The sequence below is a fragment of the Vidua macroura genome, unplaced genomic scaffold (assembly GCF_024509145.1).
Source record: "Vidua macroura isolate BioBank_ID:100142 unplaced genomic scaffold, ASM2450914v1 whyUn_scaffold_204, whole genome shotgun sequence".
Classification (NCBI taxonomy): domain Eukaryota; kingdom Metazoa; phylum Chordata; class Aves; order Passeriformes; family Viduidae; genus Vidua; species Vidua macroura.
In genome coordinates, this window is record NW_026530582.1 from 1 (window position 1) to 21,062 (window position 21,062).

The 21,062-nt window shown below is 64.8% G+C and overlaps 1 protein-coding gene and 1 pseudogene across 1 annotated transcript; both read right to left on the bottom strand.

The window, feature by feature from the left end:
* Positions 1-642: 642 nt before the first annotated feature.
* GPAA1 (glycosylphosphatidylinositol anchor attachment 1) lies at positions 643-18,168 on the bottom strand (the record flags this gene model as incomplete). Its single annotated transcript, XM_053969430.1, has 9 exons — positions 18,066-18,168; positions 16,321-16,368; positions 15,500-15,592; positions 14,747-14,779; positions 9,271-9,382; positions 7,186-7,333; positions 3,263-3,364; positions 794-1,008; positions 643-672 (listed from the first exon to the last, which is right to left on the bottom strand). Coding segments are annotated over exons 1-9 (855 nt in total), but the record flags the coding sequence as incomplete, so codon positions are not given.
* A 1,691-nt stretch (positions 18,169-19,859) lies between these two features.
* LOC128802854 (keratin-associated protein 19-2-like) lies at positions 19,860-20,471 on the bottom strand (annotated as a pseudogene).
* Positions 20,472-21,062: the final 591 nt, after the last annotated feature.

Below are 21,062 nucleotides of genomic sequence, written 5' to 3' on the forward strand. Positions count from 1 at the left end.
CCTGAGTGACCACTGACCACTCAGTGACCCCTCAGTGACTCCTGACCCCCCCCCTCAGCCTGGGGAGTGACCCCTCGGTGCCCCCCCAGCCTGGGGGAGAACCCCAGACCCCCCAGGACCCCCCCCAAAGCCCCCCAGGACCCCCCCCAAAGCCCCCCCAGGACCCCCCAAAGCCCCCAGGACCCCCCCAGGACCCCCACCTTGCCCTGGAAGGTGCAGAGCAGTCCCCAGACCCCCCAAAGCCCCCCCCAGGACCCCCCCAAAGCCCCCCCCAGGACCCCCACCTTGCCCTGGAAGGTGCAGAGCAGCCCCCAAAGCCCCCCCCAGGACACCTCAAAGCCCCCCAGGACCCCCCAAAGCCCCCCAGGACCCCCCCCAGGACCCCCACCTTGCCCTGGAAGGTGCAGAGCAAGCCCCAGAAGCCCCCAAAGCCCCCCCAGACCACCCCCAGGACCCCCCCAGGACCCCCCCAAAGCCCCCCAGGACCCCACCTTGCCCTGGAAGGTGCAGAGCAGCCCCCAGACCCCCCAAAGCCCCCCAAAGCCCCCAGGACCCCCCCAGGACCCCCACCTTGCCCTGGAAGGTGCAGAGCAGCCCCCAAAGCCCCCCAGGACCCCCCCAGGACCCCCCCAGGACCCCCACCTTGCCCTGGAAGGTGCAGAGCAGGCCGCTCTTGAGGCAGAAGGAGTGGAAGAGGCTCAGCAGGTCCAGGTTGGGCACAGCAGCCCCCAGACCCCCCAAAGCCCCCCCAAAGCCCCCCAAAGCCCCCCCAGGACCCCCTCAGGACCCCCACCTTGCCCTGGAAGGTGCAGAGCAGGCCGCTCTTGAGGCAGAAGGAGTGGAAGAGGCTCAGCAGGTCCAGGTTGGGCACTTGCCCGTTCAGCCCCTCCACGGCCACGTCCACGCTGGTCACCACGTCCGAGCTGAGCTCCAGCGCCAGCGCCGCCTGGATGGCCCCCCGCCCGGCCCGGGACCCCCCCCCGAGTGGATACCTGGGGGGGGGCACACCTGTGAGACCCCCTGGGACCCACCTGAGACCCCCTGGGACCCCCCAGAACGGCCACGGGACCCCCAGGGCACCCCCAGAACGGCCAGGGGACCCCCGTGTCCACTGCGGTCACTGTGTCCGTGCCCAGCTCTGCATGGCCCCCGCCCGGCCCGGGACCCCCCCCGAGTGGATACCTGGGGGGGGGCGCACCTGTGAGACCCCCTGGGACCCCCCAGGACACCCCCAGGACACCCACGGGACCCCCAGGGCACCCCCAGAACGGCCAGGGGACCCCCGTGTCCACTGCGGTCACTGTGTCCATGCCCAGCTCCAGCCAGGGTCACCTGGATAGCCCGGGACCCCCCCCGAGTAGATACCTGGGGGGGGGGGCAGCACCTGTGAGACCCCCTGGACCCCCCCTGGGACCCCCTGGGACCCCCCAGGGCACCCAGGGCACCCCCAGAACAGCCAGGGGACCCCCGTGTCCACTGCGGTCACTGTGTCCGTGCCCAGCTCTGCATGGCCCCCGCCCGGCCCGGGACCCCCCCCGAGTGGATACCTGGGGGGGGCGCACCTGTGAGACCCCCTGGGACCCCCCCCTGGGACCCCCTGGGACCCCCCAGAACGGCCACGGGACCCCCAGGACACACCCAGGACACCCATGGGACCCCCACGGGACCCCCGTGTCTGGATGGCCCCGCCCGGCCCGGGACCCCCCAACAGGACATTGTGGGGGGGGGGGGGGGGGCAGCACCTGCCAGAGCCCCCCCAAAACCACCCCAGGACCCCAAAAACCCACCCGGAACCTCACAGGGACCCCCAGAAATCCTCAGGGACCCCCCAAACCCCCCAGGGACCCCCAAATCACCCCAGGGACCCCAAACCAAACCCAGAGACCCCCAAAACCACCCCAGGGACCCCAAAACCCCCCCAGGGACCCCAAAACCCCCCAGGACATCACAGGGACCCCCAAACACCCCAGAGACCCCCAAAACCACCCCCAGGGACCCCCAAACCCCCCCAGGGACCTCACGGGGACCCCCCAAAACCCCCCCGGGACCCCCAAACCACCCCAGGGATCTCACGGGTATCCCCAAAAACCCCACCAGGACCCCCAAAACCCCCCCAGGACCCCCAAAACCACCCCAGGGACCTCACGGGGACCCCCCAAAACCCCCCCGGGACCCCCAAACCACCCCAGGGATCTCACGGGTATCCCCAAAAACCCCACCAGGACCCCCAAAACCCCCCCAGGACCCCCAAAACCACCCCAGGGACCTCACGGGGACCCCCAAAAACCCCCCGGGACCCCCAAACCACCCCAGGGACCCCCAAAACCTCCCAGAACCCCCCAGCCCCTCCCAGTCCCTCCCAGTCTCACCAGTAAGGCTCACACCGTGTCCCCCAGTCCCTCCCAGTCCCTCCCAGTGCTCCCAGTCTCACCAGTAAGGCTCACACCGTGTCCCCCAGCCCCTCCCAGTCCCTCCCAGTGCTCCCAGTCTCACCAGTAAGGGTCACACCGTGTCCCCCAGTCCCTCCCAGTGCTCCCAGTCTCACCAGTAAGGCTCACACCGTGTCCCCCAGTCCCTCCCAGTGCTCCCAGTCCCTCCCAGTGCTCCCAGTCTCACCAGTAAGGCTCACACCGTGTCCCCCAGCCCCTCCCAGTGCTCCCAGTCTCACCAGTAAGGCTCACACCGTGTCCCCCAGCCCCTCCCAGTCCCTCCCAGTGCTCCCAGTCTCACCAGTAAGGCTCACACCGTGTCCCCCAGTCCCTCCCAGTGCTCCCAGTCTCACCAGTAAGGCTCACACCGTGTCCCCCAATCCCTCCCAGTGCTCCCAGTCTCACCAGTAAGGCTCACACACCGTGTCCCCCAGCCCCTCCCAGTGCTCCCAGTCTCACCAGTAAGGCTCACACCGTGTCCCCCAGCCCCTCCCAGTGCTCCCAGTCTCACCAGTAAGGCTCACACCTTGTCCCCCAGTCCCTCCCAGTGCTCCCAGTCTCACCAGTAAGGGTCACACCGTGTCCCCAGCCCCTCCCAGTCCCTCCCAGTGCTCCCAGTCTCACCAGTAAGGCTCACCCCGTGTCCCCCAGTCCCTCCCAGTGCTCCCAGTCTCACCAGTAAGGCTCACACCGTGTCCCCCAGCCCCTCCCAGTGCTCCCAGTCTCACCAGTAAGGGTCACACTGTGCCCCCCATCCCCTCCCAGTCTCACCAGTAAGGCTCCCACCGTGTCCCCCAGCCCCTCCCAGCCCCTCCCAGTGCTCCCAGTCTCACCAGTAAGGTTGACGTCATGGTAGGCCTCCAGCCAGGCCTGTGTCCCCAGCAGGTCGTGCTCGGTCACCAGGAAGATGAGATCCTTGGCCCAGTACACCTGGCCTGGGGAAACTGGGAGCTCTGGCACCAAACCAGTACAGCCCAGTACAGCCCAGTATGGCCCAGTACAGCCAGTATAGCCCAGTACAGCCCAGTACATCCCAGTACAGCCCAGTGCAGCCCAGTACACCCAGTACATCCCAGTACATCCCAGTACAGCCCAGTACACCCAGTACAGCACCAGGAAGATGAGATCTTGGCCCAGTACACCTGGCCTGGGGAAACTGGGAGCTCTGGGACCGGACCAGTACAGCCCAGTACATCCCAGTATGGCCCAGTACAGCCCAGTACAGCCCAGTACAGGCCAGTACATCCCAGTACAGACCAGTACAGCACAGTACATCCCAGTATGGCCCAGTACAGCCAGTACATCCCAGTACAGCCCAGTACATCCCAGTACAGCCCAGTACATCCCAGTACAGCCAGTACATCCAGTACAGCCAGTACATCCCAGTACAGCCAGTACATCCCAGTACAGCCCAGTACATCCCAGTACAGCCCAGTACAGCCCAGTACACCCAGTACATCCCAGTACACCCCAGTACATCCCAGTACACCCAGTACATCCCAGTACAGCCCAGTACAGCCCAGTACATCCCAGTACATCCCAGTACACCCAGTACAGGCCAGTACATCCCAGTACATTGCAGTACATCCCAGTACAGCCCAGTACATCCCAGTACATCCCAGTACACCCCAGTACACCCAGTACAGCCCAGTACACCCAGTACATCCCAGTACATCCCAGTACATCCCAGTACATCCCAGTACACCCAGTACATCCCAGTACACCCAGTACAGCCCAGTACACCCAGTACAGCCCAGTACATCCCAGTACATCCCAGTACACCCAGTACAGCCCAGTCCAGCCCAGTACATCCCAGTACACCCCAGTACACCCCAGTACATCCCAGTACATCCCAGTACACCCAGTACATCCCAGTACACCCAGTACAGCCCAGTACATCCCAGTACAGCCCAGTACATCCCAGTACATTCCAGTACACCCAGTACACCCAGTACAGCCCAGTCCAGCCCAGTACATCCCAGTACACCCAGTACATCCCAGTACATCCCAGTACATCCCAGTACAGCCCAGCCCCCCCCCGAGCCCCAGCCCCCCCCCAGCCGCCCCCCCCCACCCCCGGTAGCCCCCCCACCTCATCAGTAGCCACCAAGGGCCAGCACCAGCCCCACAGCCTGGTCGTTGTGGGGCACCCTGGGCATGCCCCGGTAGCCCCCAGCAGCCCCCTGGCCCGGTAGCCCCCCAGGTGCCCCAGTAGCCCGTCAGGTGCCCCGAGTAGCCCCCACCTCAGCAGTAGCCCCCAGGTGCCCCCAGTAGCCCCCACCTCAGCAGTAGCCCCCAGGTGCCCCCAGTAGCCCCCTGGTGCCCCAGTAGCCCCCAGGTGCCCCGAGTAGCCCCCACCTCAGCAGTAGCCCCCAGGTGCCCCCAGTAGCCCCCACCTCAGCAGTAGCCCCCAGGTGCCCCCAGTAGCCCCCTGGTGCCCCAGTAGCCCCCAGGTGCCCCCAGTAGCCCCCCAGGTGCCCCAGTAGCCCCCACCTCAGCAGTAGTCCCCAGGTGCCCCCAGTAGCCCCCCTGGTGCACCGGTAGCCCTTACCTCGGCAGTAGCCCCCCCAGGTGCCCCCAGTAGCCCCCGTAGCCCCCAGGTGCAGTAGCCCCCCAGATGCCCCAGTAGCCCCCAGGTGCCCCCAGTAGCCCCCCCAGGTGCCCCGGTAGCCCCCCCAGGTGCCCCGTAGCCCCCACCTCAGCAGTAGCCCCCAGGTGCCCCCAGTAGCCCCCCAGGTGCCCCGGTAGCCCCCCAGGTGCCCCCAGTAGCCCCCACCTCGGCAGTAAGCCCCCCAGGTGCCCCCAGTAGCCCCGGTAGCCCCCACCTCGGCAGTAGCCCCCCAGGTGCCCCAGTAGCCCCCAGGTACCCCCAGTAGCCCCCCCAGGTGCCCCCAGTAGCCCCCGTAGCCCCCAGGTGCAGTAGCCCCCCAGGTGCCCCAGTAGCCCCCAGGTGCCCCCAGTAGCCCCCCAGGTGCCCCCAGTAGCCCCCCAGGTGCCCCGGTAGCCCCCCCAGGTGCCCCGTAGCCCCCACCTCGGCAGTAGCCCGCCAGGGCCAGCAGTAGCCTGTCAGTTGCCCCCAGTAGCCCCCCAGGTGCCCCCAGTAGCCCCCAGGTGCCCCAGTAGCCCCCCAGGTGCCCCGGTAGCCCCCCAGGTGCCCCCAGTAGCCCCCACCTCAGCAGTAGCCCCCCAGGTGCCCCCAGTAGCCCCCCAGGTGCCCCCAGTAGCCCCCACCTCGGCAGTGGCCCCCAGATGTCCCCAGTAGCCCCCCAGCTGCCCCGGTAGCCCCCCAGGTGCCCCCTGTAGCCCCCACCTTGGCAGTAGCCCGCCAGGGCCAGCAGTAGCCCCCCAGGTGCCCCCAATAGCCCCCCAGTAGCCCCAGTAGCCCCGCAGCTGCCGTGGTAGCCCCCCCAGGTGCCCCGGTAGCCCCCCCAGCTGGCCCAGTAGCCCCCCAGCTGCCCCCAGTAGCCCCCAGGTGCCCCAGTAGCCCCCCCAGGTGCCCCCGTAGCCCCCACCTCGGCAGTAGCCCCCCAGCTGCCCCCAGTAGCCCCCCAGCTGCCCCGGTAGCCCCCCAGGTGCCCCGGTAGCCCCCACCTCGGCAGTAGCCCCCCAGGTGCCCCCAGTAGCCCCCAGGTGCAGTAGCCCCCCAGGTGCCCCCGTAGCCCCCACCTCAGCAGTAGCCCGCCAGGGCCAGCAGTAGCCCCCAGGTGCCCCGGTAGCCCCCACCTCGGCAGTAGCCCCCCAGGTGCCCCCAGTAGCCCCCAGGTGCAGTAGCCCCCCAGGTGCCCCCAATAGCCCCCCGGGTGCCCCAGTAGCCCCGCAGCTGCCCCGGTAGCCCCCCCAGGTGCCCCGGTAGCCCCCCCAGGTGCCCCGTAGCCCCCACCTCAGCAGTAGCCCCCCAGGTGCCCCCAGTAGCCCCCCAGGTACCCCCAGTAGCTCCCCCAGGTGCCCCCAGTAGCCCCCGTAGCCCCCAGGTGCAGTAGCCCCCCAGGTGCCCCAGTAGCCCCCAGGTGCCCCCAGTAGCCCCCCAGGTGCCCCGGTAGCCCCCACCTCAGCAGTAGCCCCCCAGCTGCCCTGGTAGCCCCCAGGTGCCCCAGTAGCCCCACAGCTGCCCCAGTAGCCCCCCCCAGGTGCCCGGTAGCCCCTACCTCGGCAGTAGCCCCCCAGGTGCCCCGGTAGCCCCCCCAGCTGCCCCAGTAGCCCCCCAGGTGCCCCCAGTAGCCCCCACCTCGGCAGTAGCCCCCCAGGTGCCCCAGTAGCCCCCCAGGTAGCTCAGTAGCCCCCCACCTTGGCAGTAGCCACCCGGGTGCCCCAGTAGCCCCCAGGTGCCCCCAGTAGCCCCCCAGGTGCCCCGGTAGCCCCCCAGGTGCCCCGTAGCCCCCACCTCGGCAGTAGCCCCCCAGGTGCCCCCAGTAGCCCCCACTTCAGCAGTAGCCCCCCAGGTGCCCCCAGTAGCCCCCTGGTGCCCCAGTAGCCCCCAGGTGCCCCCAGTAGCCCCCCAGGTGCCCCGGTAGCCCCCACCTCAGCAGTAGCCCCCCAGCTGCCCTGGTAGCCCCCAGGTGCCCCAGTAGCCCCCCAGGTGCCCCAGTAGCCCCCCAGGTGCCCCGGTAGCCCCCACCTCAGCAGTAGCCCCCCCAGGTGCCCCGGTAGCCCCCCCAGGTGCCCCCAGTAGCCCCCACCTCGGCAGTAGCCCCCCCAGGTGCCCCAGTAGCCCCCCCAGGTGCCCCAGTAGCCCCCCCAGGTGCCCCGTAGCGCCCACCTCGGCAGTAGCCCGCCAGGGCCAGCAGTAGCCCCACGGCCTGGTTGTTCTTGGTGCCCTCGGAGCAGGGCACGAGCAGCAGCAGCGCCTCGGTGCTGGCAGCGCGGGGGGCGCGCAGCACCCCGAAAACGTTGGTACCCCGCACCAGCTGGGACAGGAGAGGGGGTCAGCACCCCAAACCTGCCCTGGGACCCCAAAACTGAACAGGGACCCCAAACCTGCACAGGGACCCCAAAACTGAACAGGGACCCCCAAATTGGCCGTGGGACCCCAAACCTGCCCTGGGACCCCCAAAACTGAACAGGGACCCCAAACCTGACCAGGGACCCCAAAATCCCCGCAGCACCCCAAAAACATTGGTACCCCACACCAGCTGGGACAGGATGGGGGGGTCAGCACCCCAAACCTGCACAGGGACCCCAAACCTGCCCTGGGACCCCAAAACTGCACAGGGACCCCAAAACTGCACAGGGACCCCAAACCTGCACAGGGACCCCAAAATCCCCGCAGCACCCCGAAAACGTTGGTACCCCCGCACCAGCTGGGACAGGATGGGGGGTCAGCACCCCAAAACTGAACAGGGACCCCAAAACTGAACAGGGACCCCAAACCTGCACAGGGACCGACCCCAAACCTGCCCTGGGACCCCAAAACTGAACAGGGACCCCAAACCTGAACAGGGACCCCAAACCTGAACAGGGACCGACCCCAAACCTGCACAGGGACCCCAAAACTGAACAGGGACCCCAAAACTGCACAGGGACCCCAAACCTGAACAGGGACCCCAAAACTGAACAGGGACCCCAAACCTGCACAGGGACCCCAAACCTGAACAGGGACCCCAAAATCCCCACAGCACCCCGAAAACGTTGGTACCCCGCACCAGCTGGGACAGGATGGGGGGGTCAGCACCCCAAAACTGAACAGGGACCGACCCCAAACCCGCACAGGGACCCCAAAACTGCACAGGGACCCCAAAATCCCCACAGCACCCCAAAAACGTTGGTACCCCCCGCACCAGCTGGGACAGGATGGGGGGTCAGCACCCCAAAACTGAACAGGGACCCCAAAACTGAACAGGGACCCCAAACCTGAACAGGGACCCCAGACCCACCCTGGACCCCAAACCTGCACAGGGACCCCAAACCTGAACAGGGACCGACCCCAAACCTGCCCTGGGACCCCAAAACTGCACAGGGACCCCAAACCTGCACAGGGACCCCAAACCTGACCTGGGACCCCAAAACTGAACAGGGACCCCAAACCTGCACAGGGACCCCAAAATCCCCGCAGCACCCCGAAAACGTTGGTACCCCGCACCAGCTGGGACAGGACGGGGGGTCAGCACCCCAAAACTGAACAGGGACCCCAGACCCACCCTGGGACCCCAAACCTGCCCTGGGACCCCAAACCTGCACAGGGACCCCAAACCTGCCCTGGGACCCCAAAACACACCCAGGGACCCCGCATTCCCCCAGTCCCAGTCCCCCCAGTTCCTGCAGTCCCCCCCATGCCTGCAGCTCCCCCCATTCCCAGTGCTCCCAGTCCCCAATTCCCTCATTCCCAGCACTCCCAGTTCCCATTCCTCCCATTCCCAATGCTCCCAGTTCCCCCATTCCCAGTGCTCCCAGTCCTCCCATTCCCCCATTCCCCCATTCCCAGTGCTCCCATCCCCCCATTCCCAGTGCTCCCAGTTGCTCCCATTCCCCCATCCCCCCGTTCCCAGTGCTCCCAGTCCCCCATGCCCCCAGTGCTCCCAGTCCCCCATCCCCCCGTTCCCAGTGCTCCCAGTCCCCCATGCCCCCCATTCCCAGTGCTCCCAGTGCTCCCAGTCCCCCATCCCCCCGTTCCCAGTGCTCCCAGTGCTCCCATTCCCCCATCCCCCCGTTCCCAGTGCTCCCAGTGCTCCCATTCCCCCATCCCCCCGTTCCCAGTGCTCCCAGTCCCCCATGCCCCCAGTGCTCCCAGTCCCCCATGCCCCCCATTCCCAGTGCTCCCAGTTGCTCCCATTCCCCCATCCCCCCATTCCCAGTGCTCCCATGCCCCCGTTCCCAGTGCTCCCAGTGCTCCCAGTGTTCCCAGTACGTAGCGCTCGTGGGCCTCGTCGGGGAAGGGCAGGGTGCGGCTGAAGGGCTGGCGATGGACCTCGAGCCCCAGCTGGAACATGGTCTGCTCCAGCCACTCCACGGGCATGCCCCTAAAACAAATATGGGATTGGGATTGGGATTGGGGCACCCCAAAACTGCCCCGAGCCCCACACGCTCTGCTCCAGCCACTCCACGGGCATGCCCCTAAAACAACAAATATGGGATTGGGATTGGGATTGGGATTGGGGGCACCCCAAAACTGCCCCGAGCCCCCACACGCTCTGCTCCAGCCACTCCACGGGCATGCCCCTAAAACAAATATGGGATTGGGATTGGGATTGGGGCACCCCAAAACTGCCCCAAACCCCACACGCTCTGCTCCAGCCACTCCACGGGCATGCCCCTAAAACAAATATGGGATTGGGATTGGGGCACCCCAAAACTGCCCCGAGCCCCACACGCTCTGCTCCAGCCACTCCACGGGCATGCCCCTAAAACAACAAATATGGGATTGGGGCACCCCCAAAACTGCCCCAAACCCCAGCTGGAACACGCTCTGCTCCAGCCACTCCACGGGCATGCCCCTAAAACAAATATGGGATTGGGATTGGGATTGGGGCACCCCAAAACTGCCCCGAGCCCCACACGCTCTGCTCCAGCCACTCCACGGGGGCATGCCCCTAAAACAACAAATATGGGATTGGGATTGGGATTGGGATTGGGGCACCCCAAAACTGCCCCGAGCCCCACACGCTCTGCTCCAGCCACTCCACGGGCATGCCCCTAAAACAAATATGGGATTGGGATTGGGATTGGGGCACCCCAAAACTGCCCCAAACCCCACACGCTCTGCTCCAGCCACTCCACGGGCATGCCCCTAAAACAAATATGGGATTGGGATTGGGGCACCCCAAAACTGCCCCGAGCCCCACACGCTCTGCTCCAGCCACTCCACGGGCATGCCCCTAAAACAAATATGGGATTGGGATTGGCATTGGGGCACCCCAAAACTGCCCCGAGCCCCACACGCTCTGCTCCAGCCACTCCACGGGCATGCCCCTAAAACAAATATGGGATTGGGATTGGGATTGGGGCACCCCAAAACTGCCCCGAGCCCCACACGCTCTGCTCCAGCCACTCCACGGGCATGCCCCTAAAACAAATATGGGATTGGGATTGGGATTGGGGCACCCCAAAACTGCCCCGAGCCCGACACGCTCTGCTCCAGCCACTCCACGGGCATGCCCCTAAAACAACAAATATGGGATTGGGATTGGGATTGGGGCACCCCAAAACTGCCCCGAGCCCCACACGCTCTGCTCCAGCCACTCCACAGGCATGCCCCTAAAACAAATATGGGATTGGGATTGGGATTGGGGCACCCCAAAACTGCCCCGAGCCCCACACGCTCTGCTCCAGCCACTCCACGGGCATGCCCCTAAAACAACAAATATGGGATTGGGGCACCCCAAAACTGCCCCAAACCCCAGCTGGAACACGCTCTGCTCCAGCCACTCCACGGGCATGCCCCTAAAACAAATATGGGATTGGGATTGGGATTGGGGCACCCCAAAACTGCCCCGAGCCCCACACGCTCTGCTCCAGCCACTCCACGGGCATGCCCCTAAAACAAATATGGGATTGGGATTGGGATTGGGGCACCCCAAAAACTGCCCCAAACCCCACACGCTCTGCTCCAGCCACTCCACGGGCATGCCCCTAAAACAAATATGGGATTGGGATTGGGGCACCCCAAAACTGCCCCGAGCCCCACACGCTCTGCTCCAGCCACCTCCACGGGCATGCCCCTAAAACAAATATGGGATTGGGATTGGGATTGGGGCACCCCAAAACTGCCCCGAGCCCCACACGCTCTGCTCCAGCCACTCCACGGGCATGCCCCTAAAACAAATATGGGATTGGGATTGGGATTGGGGCACCCCAAAACTGCCCCGAGCCCGACACGCTCTGCTCCAGCCACTCCACGGGCATGCCCCTAAAACAACAAATATGGGATTGGGATTGGGATTGGGGCACCCCAAAACTGCCCCGAGCCCCACACGCTCTGCTCCAGCCACTCCACAGGCATGCCCCTAAAACAAATATGGGATTGGGATTGGATTGGGGCACCCCAAAACTGCCCCGAGCCCCACACGCTCTGCTCCAGCCACTCCACGGGCATGCCCCTAAAACAACAAATATGGGATTGGGGCACCCCAAAACTGCCCCAAACCCCAGCTGGAACACGCTCTGCTCCAGCCACTCCACGGGCATGCCCCTAAAACAAATATGGGATTGGGATTGGGATTGGGGCACCCCCAAAACTGCCCCGAGCCCCACACGCTCTGCTCCAGCCACTCCACAGGCATGCCCCTAAAACAAATATGGGATTGGGATTGGGATTGGGGCACCCCAAAACTGCCCCGAGCCCCCACACGCTCTGCTCCAGCCACTCCACGGGCATGCCCCTAAAACAACAAATATGGGATTGGGGCACCCCAAAACTGCCCCAAACCCCAGCTGGAACACGCTCTGCTCCAGCCACTCCACGGGCATGCCCCTAAAACAAATATGGGATTGGGATTGGGATTGGGGCACCCCAAAACTGCCCCGAGCCCCACACGCTCTGCTCCAGCCACTCCACGGGCATGCCCCTAAAACAACAAATATGGGATTGGGATTGGGATTGGGATTGGGGCACCCCAAAACTGCCCCGAGCCCCCACACGCTCTGCTCCAGCCACTCCACGGGCATGCCCCTAAAACAAATATGGGATTGGGATTGGGATTGGGGCACCCCAAAACTGCCCCAAACCCCACACGCTCTGCTCCAGCCACTCCACGGGCATGCCCCTAAAACAAATATGGGATTGGGATTGGGGCACCCCAAAACTGCCCCGAGCCCCACACGCTCTGCTCCAGCCACTCCACGGGCATGCCCCTAAAACAAATATGGGATTGGGATTGGGATTGGGGCACCCCAAAACTGCCCCGAGCCCCACACGCTCTGCTCCAGCCACTCCACGGGCATGCCCCTAAAACAAATATGGGATTGGGATTGGGATTTGGGTTGGGATTGAGGCACCCCAAACCATGCCCCAAATCCCTTCTCCAGCCACTCCAAGCAGGAGTGGGAATGGGAACTCCCCCAAAACTCCTCCAAACCCCAAAGGCGTCACTCTGCTCTCCACTTGTCCCCCAAAGTTCCCGGGTGTGTCCCCCCTCCCCAAACCCCCCCAATCCACCCCCAAAGTCAACCTCAAATCCCCCTCCCCAAATCCCCCCGTTCCCACCCTGCTCTCCTCTTGTGCCCCCAAAATTCCCGGGTGTTTCCCCCCCTTCCCAAACCCCACCCAAAACCCCATAAACCCCAACCCTGACCCCAAATGCCCCTGTTCTCACCCCATTCTCCTCTTGTGCCCCCAAAGTCCCGGCTGTGTCCCCAAACCCAAAACCCCCAAAACCCCAAACCCCAATCGGGGGTCTCACCCCGCTCTCCTCTTGTGCCCCCCAAAGTCCCGGCTGTGTCCCCAAACCCAAACCTAATCCCAAACCCCTGAAACCCAATCCCAAATCCCAATCCCCAATCTGGGGGTCTCACCCCGCTCTCCTCTTGTGCCCCCCGAAGTCCCGGCTGTGTCCCCCAAACCCAAACCTAATCCCAAACCCCTGAAACCCCAATCCCAAATCCCAATCCCCAATCTGGGGGTCTCACCCCACTCTCCTCTTGTGCCCCCCCAAAGTTCCCAGTGTGTTCCCCCTCCCCAAACCCCAATCGGGGGGTCTCACCCCATTCTCCTCTTGTGCCCCCCGAAGTCTCGGCTGTGTCCCCCTCCCCAAACCCCCCAAAACCCCAAACCCCAATCCGGGGGTCTCACCCCGCTCTCCTCTTGTGCCCCCCAAAGTCCCGGCTGTGTCCCCAAACCCAAACCTAATCCCAAACCCCTGAAACCCCAATCCCAAATCCCAATCCCCAATCTGGGGGTCTCACCCCGCTCTCCTCTTGTGCCCCCCGAAGTCCCGGCTGTGTCCCCAAACCCAAACCCAATCCCAAACCCCTGAAACCCCAATCCCAAATCCCAATCCCCAATCCCGGGGGTCTCACCCCGCTCTCCTCTTGTGCCCCCCGAAGTCCCGGCTGTGTCCCCAAACCCAAACCCAATCCCAAACCCCTGAAACCCCAATCCCAAATCCCAATCCCCAATCCCGGGGGTCTCACCCCATTCTCCTCTTGTGCCCCCCCAAAGTCCCGGCTGTGTCCCCCTCCCCAAACCCCCCAAAACCCCCAGTCCCCAATCCCGGGGGGTCTCACCCCGCTCTCCTCTTGTGCCCCCCAAAGTCCCGGCTGTGTCCCCAAACCCAAACCTAATCCCAAACCCCTGAAACCCCAATCCCAAATCCTAATCCCCAATCCCGGGGGTCTCACCCCGCTCTCCTCTTGTGCCCCCCAAAGTCCCGGCTGTGTCCCCAAACCCAAACCCCCGAAAACCCCCAATCCCCAATCCCGGGGGTCTCACCCTGCTCTCCTCTTGTGCCCCCCGAAGTCCCGGCTGTGTCCCCAAACCCAAACCCCCCAAACCCAATCCCAAACCCCCGATACCCCCAATCCCAAATCCCAATCCCAATCCCGGGGGTCTCACCCCATTCTCCTCTTGTGCCCCCCAAAGTCCCAGCTGTGTCCCCAAACCCAAACCCCCCAATCCCGGGGGTCTCACCCCATTCTCCTCTTGCGCCCCCCGAAGTCCCGGCTGTGTCCCCCTCCCCAAACCTAATCCCAAACCCCTGAAACCCCAATCCCAAATCCCAATCCCCAATCTGGGGGTCTCACCCCGCTCTCCTCTTGTGCCCCCCAAAGTTCCCAGTGTGTTCCCCCTCCCCAAACCCCCCAAACCCCAATCAGGGGGTCTCACCCCCTCTTCTCCTGTGCCCCCCAAAGTCCCGGCTGTGTCCCCCCTCCCCAAACCCCCCAAAACCCCCAGTCCCCAATCCCGGGGGTCTCACCCCATTCTCCTCTTGTGCCCCTGAAGTTCCAGGTCTGTCCCCATCCCCAAACCCAATCCCAAACCCCTGAAACCCCAATCCCAAATCCCAATCCCCAATCCCGGGGGTCTCACCCCGCTCTCCTCTTGTGCCCCCCAAAGTCCCGGCTGTGTCCCCAAACCCAAACCTAATCCCAAACCCCTGAAACCCCAATCCCAAATCCCAATCCCCAATCTGGGGGTCTCACCCCACTCTCCTCTTGTGCCCCCCAAAGTCCCGGCTGTGTCCCCAAACCCAAACCCCCCCAAACCCCAATCCCCAATCCCGGGGGTCTCACCCTGCTCTCCTCTTGTGCCCCCCAAAGTCCCGGCTGTGTCCCCAAACCCAAACCCCCCAATCCGGGGGGTCTCAACCCCATTCTCCTCTTGTGCCCCCCAAAGTTCCCAGTGTGTTCCCCCTCCCCAAACCCCCCAAACCCCAATCGGGGGGTCTCACCCCGCTCTCCTCTTGTGCCCCCCGAAGTCCCGGCTGTGTCCCCCTCCCCAAACCCCCCAAACCCCAATCCCCGGGGGTCTCACCCCGCTCTCCTCTTGTGCCCCCCCAAAGTCCCGGCTGTGTCCCCAAACCCAAACCCCCCAAACCCCAATCCCGGGGGTCTCACCCCGCTCTCCTCTTGTGCCCCTGAAGTTCCAGGTCTGTCCCCATCCCCAAACCCAATCCCAAACCCCCCCAAACCCCAATCCCAAATCCCAATCCCCAATCCCGGGGGGTCTCACCCCATTCTCCTCTTGTGCCCCCCAAAGTCCCAGCTGTGTCCCCAAACCCAAAACCCCCAATCCCGGGGGTCTCACCCCATTCTCCTCTTGTGCCCCCCGAAGGTCCCGGGTGTGTCCCCCAAACCCAAACCTAATCCCAAACCCCTGAAACCCCAATCCCAAACCCCAATCCCCAATCTGGGGGTCTCACCCCACTCTCCTCTTGTGCCCCCCAAAGTTCCCAGTGTGTTCCCCCTCCCCAAACCCCCCAAACCCCAATCGGGGGGTCTCACCCCATTCTCCTCTTGTGCCCCCCAAAGTCCCGGCTGTGTCCCCAAACCCAAACCCCCCAATCCCGGGGGTCTCACCCCGCTCTCCTCTTGTGCCCCCCCGAAGTCCCGGCTGTGTCCCCAAACCCCAAACCCCCCAAACCCCAATCCCGGGGGTCTCACCCCCGCTCTCCTCTTGTGCCCCCCGAAGTCCCCGGGCCAGCGCCAGGGCGCGGGGCCCGAGGTCGGAGCCCTCCCCCACCATGGTGGAGCCCATGGCGTTCTCGGACAGGTACGTGCGGGGAGCCAGCGCCGGGCAGCAGCAGGAACCAGGTGAGCCCCGACAGGTAACACAGCACACTGCGGGGAGCACCCCAAAATCACCATCGGCACCCCAAAATCAGCAGTGACACCCCAAAACCCACCCCACAGCCAGCACTGACACCCCAAACCCAGCACAGGTACGTGCGGGGAGCCAGCGCCCAGGCAGCAGCAGGAACCAGGTGAGCCCCGACAGGTAACACAGGACACTGCGGGGGGCACCCCAAAATGAACCAGGTGAGCCCCGACAGGTAACACAGGACACTGCGGGGGGCACCCCAAAATCACCATCGGCACCCCAAAATCAGCAGTGACACCCCAACCCAGCACTGACACCCCAAACCCACCCCAAAGCCAGCACTGACACCCCACAGCCAGCACTGACACCCCAAACCCAGCACAGGTACGTGCAGGGACAGCAGCAGGAACCAGGTGAGCCCCGACAGGTAACACAGGACACTGCGGGGGGCACCCCAAAATCAGCACTGACACCCCAAAAATAACCCAAACCCACCCCACAGCCAGCACTGACACCCCACAGCCAGCACAGGTACGTGCGGGGAGCCAGCGCCGGCAGCAGCAGGAACCAGGTGAGCCCCGACAGGTAACACAGGACACTGCGGGAGCACCCCAAAATCAGTACTGACACCCCAAAATCATCAGTGACACCCCAAACCCACCCCACAGCCAGCACTGACACCCCACAGCCAGCACAGGTACGTGCAGGGACAGCAGCAGGAACCAGGTGAGCCCCGACAGGTAACTCAGCACACTGCGGGGGGCACCCCAAAATCACCATCGGCACCCCAAAACCATCAGTGACACCCCAAACCCACCCCACAGCCAGCACTGACACCCCAAACCCAGCACAGGTACGTGCGGGGGCAGCAGCAGGAACCAGGTGAGCCCCGACAGGTAACACAGGACACTGCGGGGGGCACCCCAAAATCATCAGTGACACCCCAAACCCACCCCACAGCCAGCACTGACACCCCAAACCCAGCACAGGTACATGCGGGGGCAGCAGCAGGAACCAGGTGAGCCCCGACAGGTAACTCAGGACACTGCGGGGGGCACCCCAAAATCACCATCGGCACCCCAAAACCATCAGTGACACCCCAAACCCACCCCACAGCCAGCACTGACACCCCAAACCCAGCACAGGTACGTGCAGGGACAGCAGCAGGAACCAGGTGAGCCCCGACAGGTAACACAGGACACTGCCAGGGGCACCCCAAAATCACCATCGGCACCCCAAAATGGGCATCGGCACCCCATAATCGGCACTGGCACCCCAAAAAACGGCATCAGCACCCCAAAATCAACCCCAGGACCCCACCAAGGCCTCCCACTCACCACAGGGGGTGTTGGGATCACCCCATGTTTTGGGGTCTCCCCCATGTTTTGGGATCCCCCCCATGTTTCGGGGTGCCTCCCCAGTTTCGGGGCGCCCCTCACTCACCACAGTGGGGTGTTGGGATCCCCCCCATGTTTTGGGGTCCCCCCCGGTTTCAGGGTCCCCCTCACTCACCAGAGCGGGGTGTTGGGGTATCACCCCATGTTTCGGGGTGCCCCCCCCAGTTTCGGGGTGCCCCTCACTCACCACAGCGGGGTGTTGGGATCCCCCCATGTTTTGGTGCCCCCCCAGTTTCGGGGGTGCCCCTCACTCACCACAGCAGGGTGTTGGGATCCCCCCCATGTTTCGGGGTCCCCCCCATGTTTTGGGTGCCCCCCCAGTTTCGGGGTGCCCCTCACTCACCAGAGCGGGGTGTTGGATCCCCCCCATGTTTCGGGGGTGCCCCCCCGGTTTCGGGGTGCCCCTCACTCACCACAGCGGGGTGTTGGGATCCCCCCCATGTTTCGGGGTGCCCCCCCGGTTTCGGGGTGCCCCTCACTCACCAGAGCGGGGTGTTGGGGTATCACCCCATGTTTCGGGGTGCCCCCCCGGTTTCGGGGTGCCCCTCACTCACCAGAGTGGGGGTGTTGGGGTATCACCCCATGTTTTTGGGATCCCCCCCATGTTTTGGGGTCCCCCCGGTTTCGGGGTGCCCCTCACCACAGCGGGGTGTTGGGATCCCCCCCATGTTTTGGGGTCCCCCCCCGGTTTCGGGGTGCCCCTCACTCACCAGAGCGGGGTGTTGGGGTCCCCCCCGGTTTCGGGGTGCCCGTCACTCCCCAGAGCGGGGTGTTGGGATCCCCCCATGTTTCGGGGTCCCCCCCAGTTTCGGGGTGCCCCCCGGTTTCGGGGTGCCCCTCACTCACCAGAGCGGGGTGTTGGGGTATCACCCCATGTTTCGGGGTGCCCCCCGGTTTCGGGGTGCCCCTCACTCACCAGAGCGGGGTATTGGGATCCCCCCCATGTTTTGGGGTCCCCCCGGTTTCGGGGTGCCCCTCACTCACCAGAGCGGGGTGTTGGGATCCCCCCCATGTTTTGGGGTCCCCCCCGGTTTGGGGGTGCCCCTCACTCACCAGAGCGGGGTGTTGAGGCGCAGCAGCAGCCGGGCCAGCGCCCGCCGGCACTGCGGGTCCGACAGCAGCCCCATGGCCGGGCTCGGGGGGAGCTGCGGGGAGCCCGGTCAGGGCCAGCGGGGACCCCAAAACCCCACGGGGACCCCAAAACCCCACAGGGACCCCACTGGGACCCCAAAACCCCACAGGGACCCCACAGGGACCCCGAACCCACAGGGACCCCAAAAAACACCACATGGACCCCAAACACCCACAGGGACCCCGAACCCACAGGGACCCCGAACCCACAGGGACCCCACAAAACACCACAGGGACCCCAAAATCCCACAGGGACCCCACAGGGACCCTGAACCCACAGGGACCCCAAAAAATACCACAGGGACCCCATAGGGAACCCCAAACCCACAGGACCCCCAAAAAACACCACATGGACCCCAAACACCCACAGGGACCCCGAACCCACAGGAACCCCAAAATCCCACAGGGACCCCCACAAAGACCCCGAACCCACAGGGACCCCAAAAAACACCACATGGACCCCAAACACCCACAGGGACCCCGAACCCACAGGAACCCCAAAATCCCACAGGGACCCCACAGGGACCCTAAACCCACAGGGACCCCCACAAAACACCACAGGGACCCCAAAACCCCACTGAGCCCCTAAAAACCCCACAGGGACCCCACAGGGACCCCGAACCCACAGGGACCCCAAAAAACACCACAGGGACCCCAAACACCCACTGAGCCCCTAAAAACCCCACAGGGACCCCAAAACCCCACAGGGACCCCACAGGGACCCCAAAATCCCACAGGGACCCCACTGGGACCCTAAACCCACAGGGACCCCACAAAACACCACAGGGACCCCAAAATCCCACAGGGACCCCACAGGGACCCCACAAAACACCACAGGCACCCCAAACACCCACAGGGACCCCAAAAAACACCACAGAGACCCCAAAACCCCACAGGGACCCCACAGGGACCCCAAAACCCCACAGGGACCCCACTGGGATCCCGAACCCACAGGGACCCCAAAATCCCACAGGGACCCCACAGGGACCCCAAACCCACAGGGACCCCACAAAACACCACAGGGACCCCAAAATCCCACAGGGACCCCAAAACCCCACTGAGCCCCTGAAAACCCCACAGGGACCCCAAACCCACAGGGACTCCACAGGGACCCTAAACCCACAGGGACACCAAAAAACACCACAGGGACCCCAAACACCCACTGAGCCCCTAAAAACCCCACAGGGACCCCAAAACCCCACAGGGACCCCAAAACCCCACAGGGACCCCACTGGGACCCTAAACCCACAGGGACCCCAAAAAACACCACATGGACCCCAAAACCCCACTGAGACCCCACAGGGACCCCACAAAACACCACAGGCACCCCAAACACCCACAGGGACCCCGAACCCACAGGGACCCCAAAATCCCACAGGGACCCCACAGGGACCCCAGAAAACACCACAGGGACCACACAGGGACCCCGAACCCACAGGGACCCCACAAAACACCACAGGGACCCCAAAACCCCACAGGGACCCCACAGGGACCCCACAAAACACCACAGGCACCCCAAACACCCACAGGGACCTCGAACCCACAGGACCCCGAACCCACAGGAACCCCAAAATCCCACAGGGACCCCACTGGGATCCCGAACCCACAGGGACCCCAAAATCCCACAGGGACCCCACAGGGACCCCAAACCCACAGGGACCCCACAAAACACCACAGGGACCCCAAAATCCCACAGGGACCCCACAGGGACCCCCAAACCCCCACCGGGACCCCCAAAACCCCACTGAGCCCCTGAAAACCCACAGAGACCCCAAACCCCAGAGAGCCCCCAGAAACCCCTCACCCCACCCCATGGGCCCCTCCAAACCCCACAGAGACCCCCAAATCCCTCACGGACACCCCAAATCCCTCACGGACACCCCAAATTCCCCTCACGGACACCCCAAATCCCCTCCCCCCCTCACGGACACCCAAATTCCCCTCACGGACACCCCAAATCCCTCACGGACACCCCAAATCCCTCATGGACACCCCAAATCCCTCACGGACACCCCAAATCCCCTTCCCCCCTCACGGACACCCCAAATCCCTCACGGACACCCCAAATCCCCTCACGGACACCCCAAATCCCCTTCCCCCCTCACAGACACCCCAAATCCCCTCACGGACACCCCAAATCCCTCAGGGACACCCCCAAATCCCTCACGGACACCCCAAATCCCCTCACGGACACCCCAAATCCCTCAGGGGACACCCCAAATCCCCTTCCCCCTCACGGACACCCCAAATCCCTCACGGACACCCCCAAATCCTCACGGACACCCCAAATCCCCTCACGGACACCCCAAATCCCTCACGGACACCCCAAATCCCTCAGGGACACCCCAAATCCCTCACGGACACCCCAAATTCCCCTCACGGACACCCCAAATCCCTCACGGACACCCCAAATCCCCTCACGGACACCCCAAATTCCCCTTCCCCCTCAGGCCCCGGGCCCTGCCCTCCCCCGCGCCGCGTCCCCCCCGCACCCCACAGCCCCCACACGGGCCTGGCCCGGCCCTTCCCTGCCCCGCACCCCCCTGTGCCCCCCGGGACCCCCGAAATGCCCCAAAACGCCCAAATTCCCCAAAATCCCCCAAAATGCCCCAAATCCCCCAAAACCTGCCGGCACGGCGGGGCCAGGCCGCTCAATCGCTGCCGGAGCGCGCGGCCAGGGCGGGGCGCGGAGCGCAGAGACAGCGATCGCGCCGCCCCGCCCCGCCAGGGGGCGCCGTGCAGAGCGGCGGTGAGTGGGCGTGGCCAACCGCCTGTGGCGGGGCCAAGGAATAACGGAGGATTTTTGGGGTAAAAAGGGCGAAAAAAGGGGAAAAAAAGCGGGGCACCCGGGGGGGTTTGGGGCACAAAAGGGGTTCTGGGCAAAGGGAGGGCGATGAGCGGGCTTGGGGGGGCAAGGAG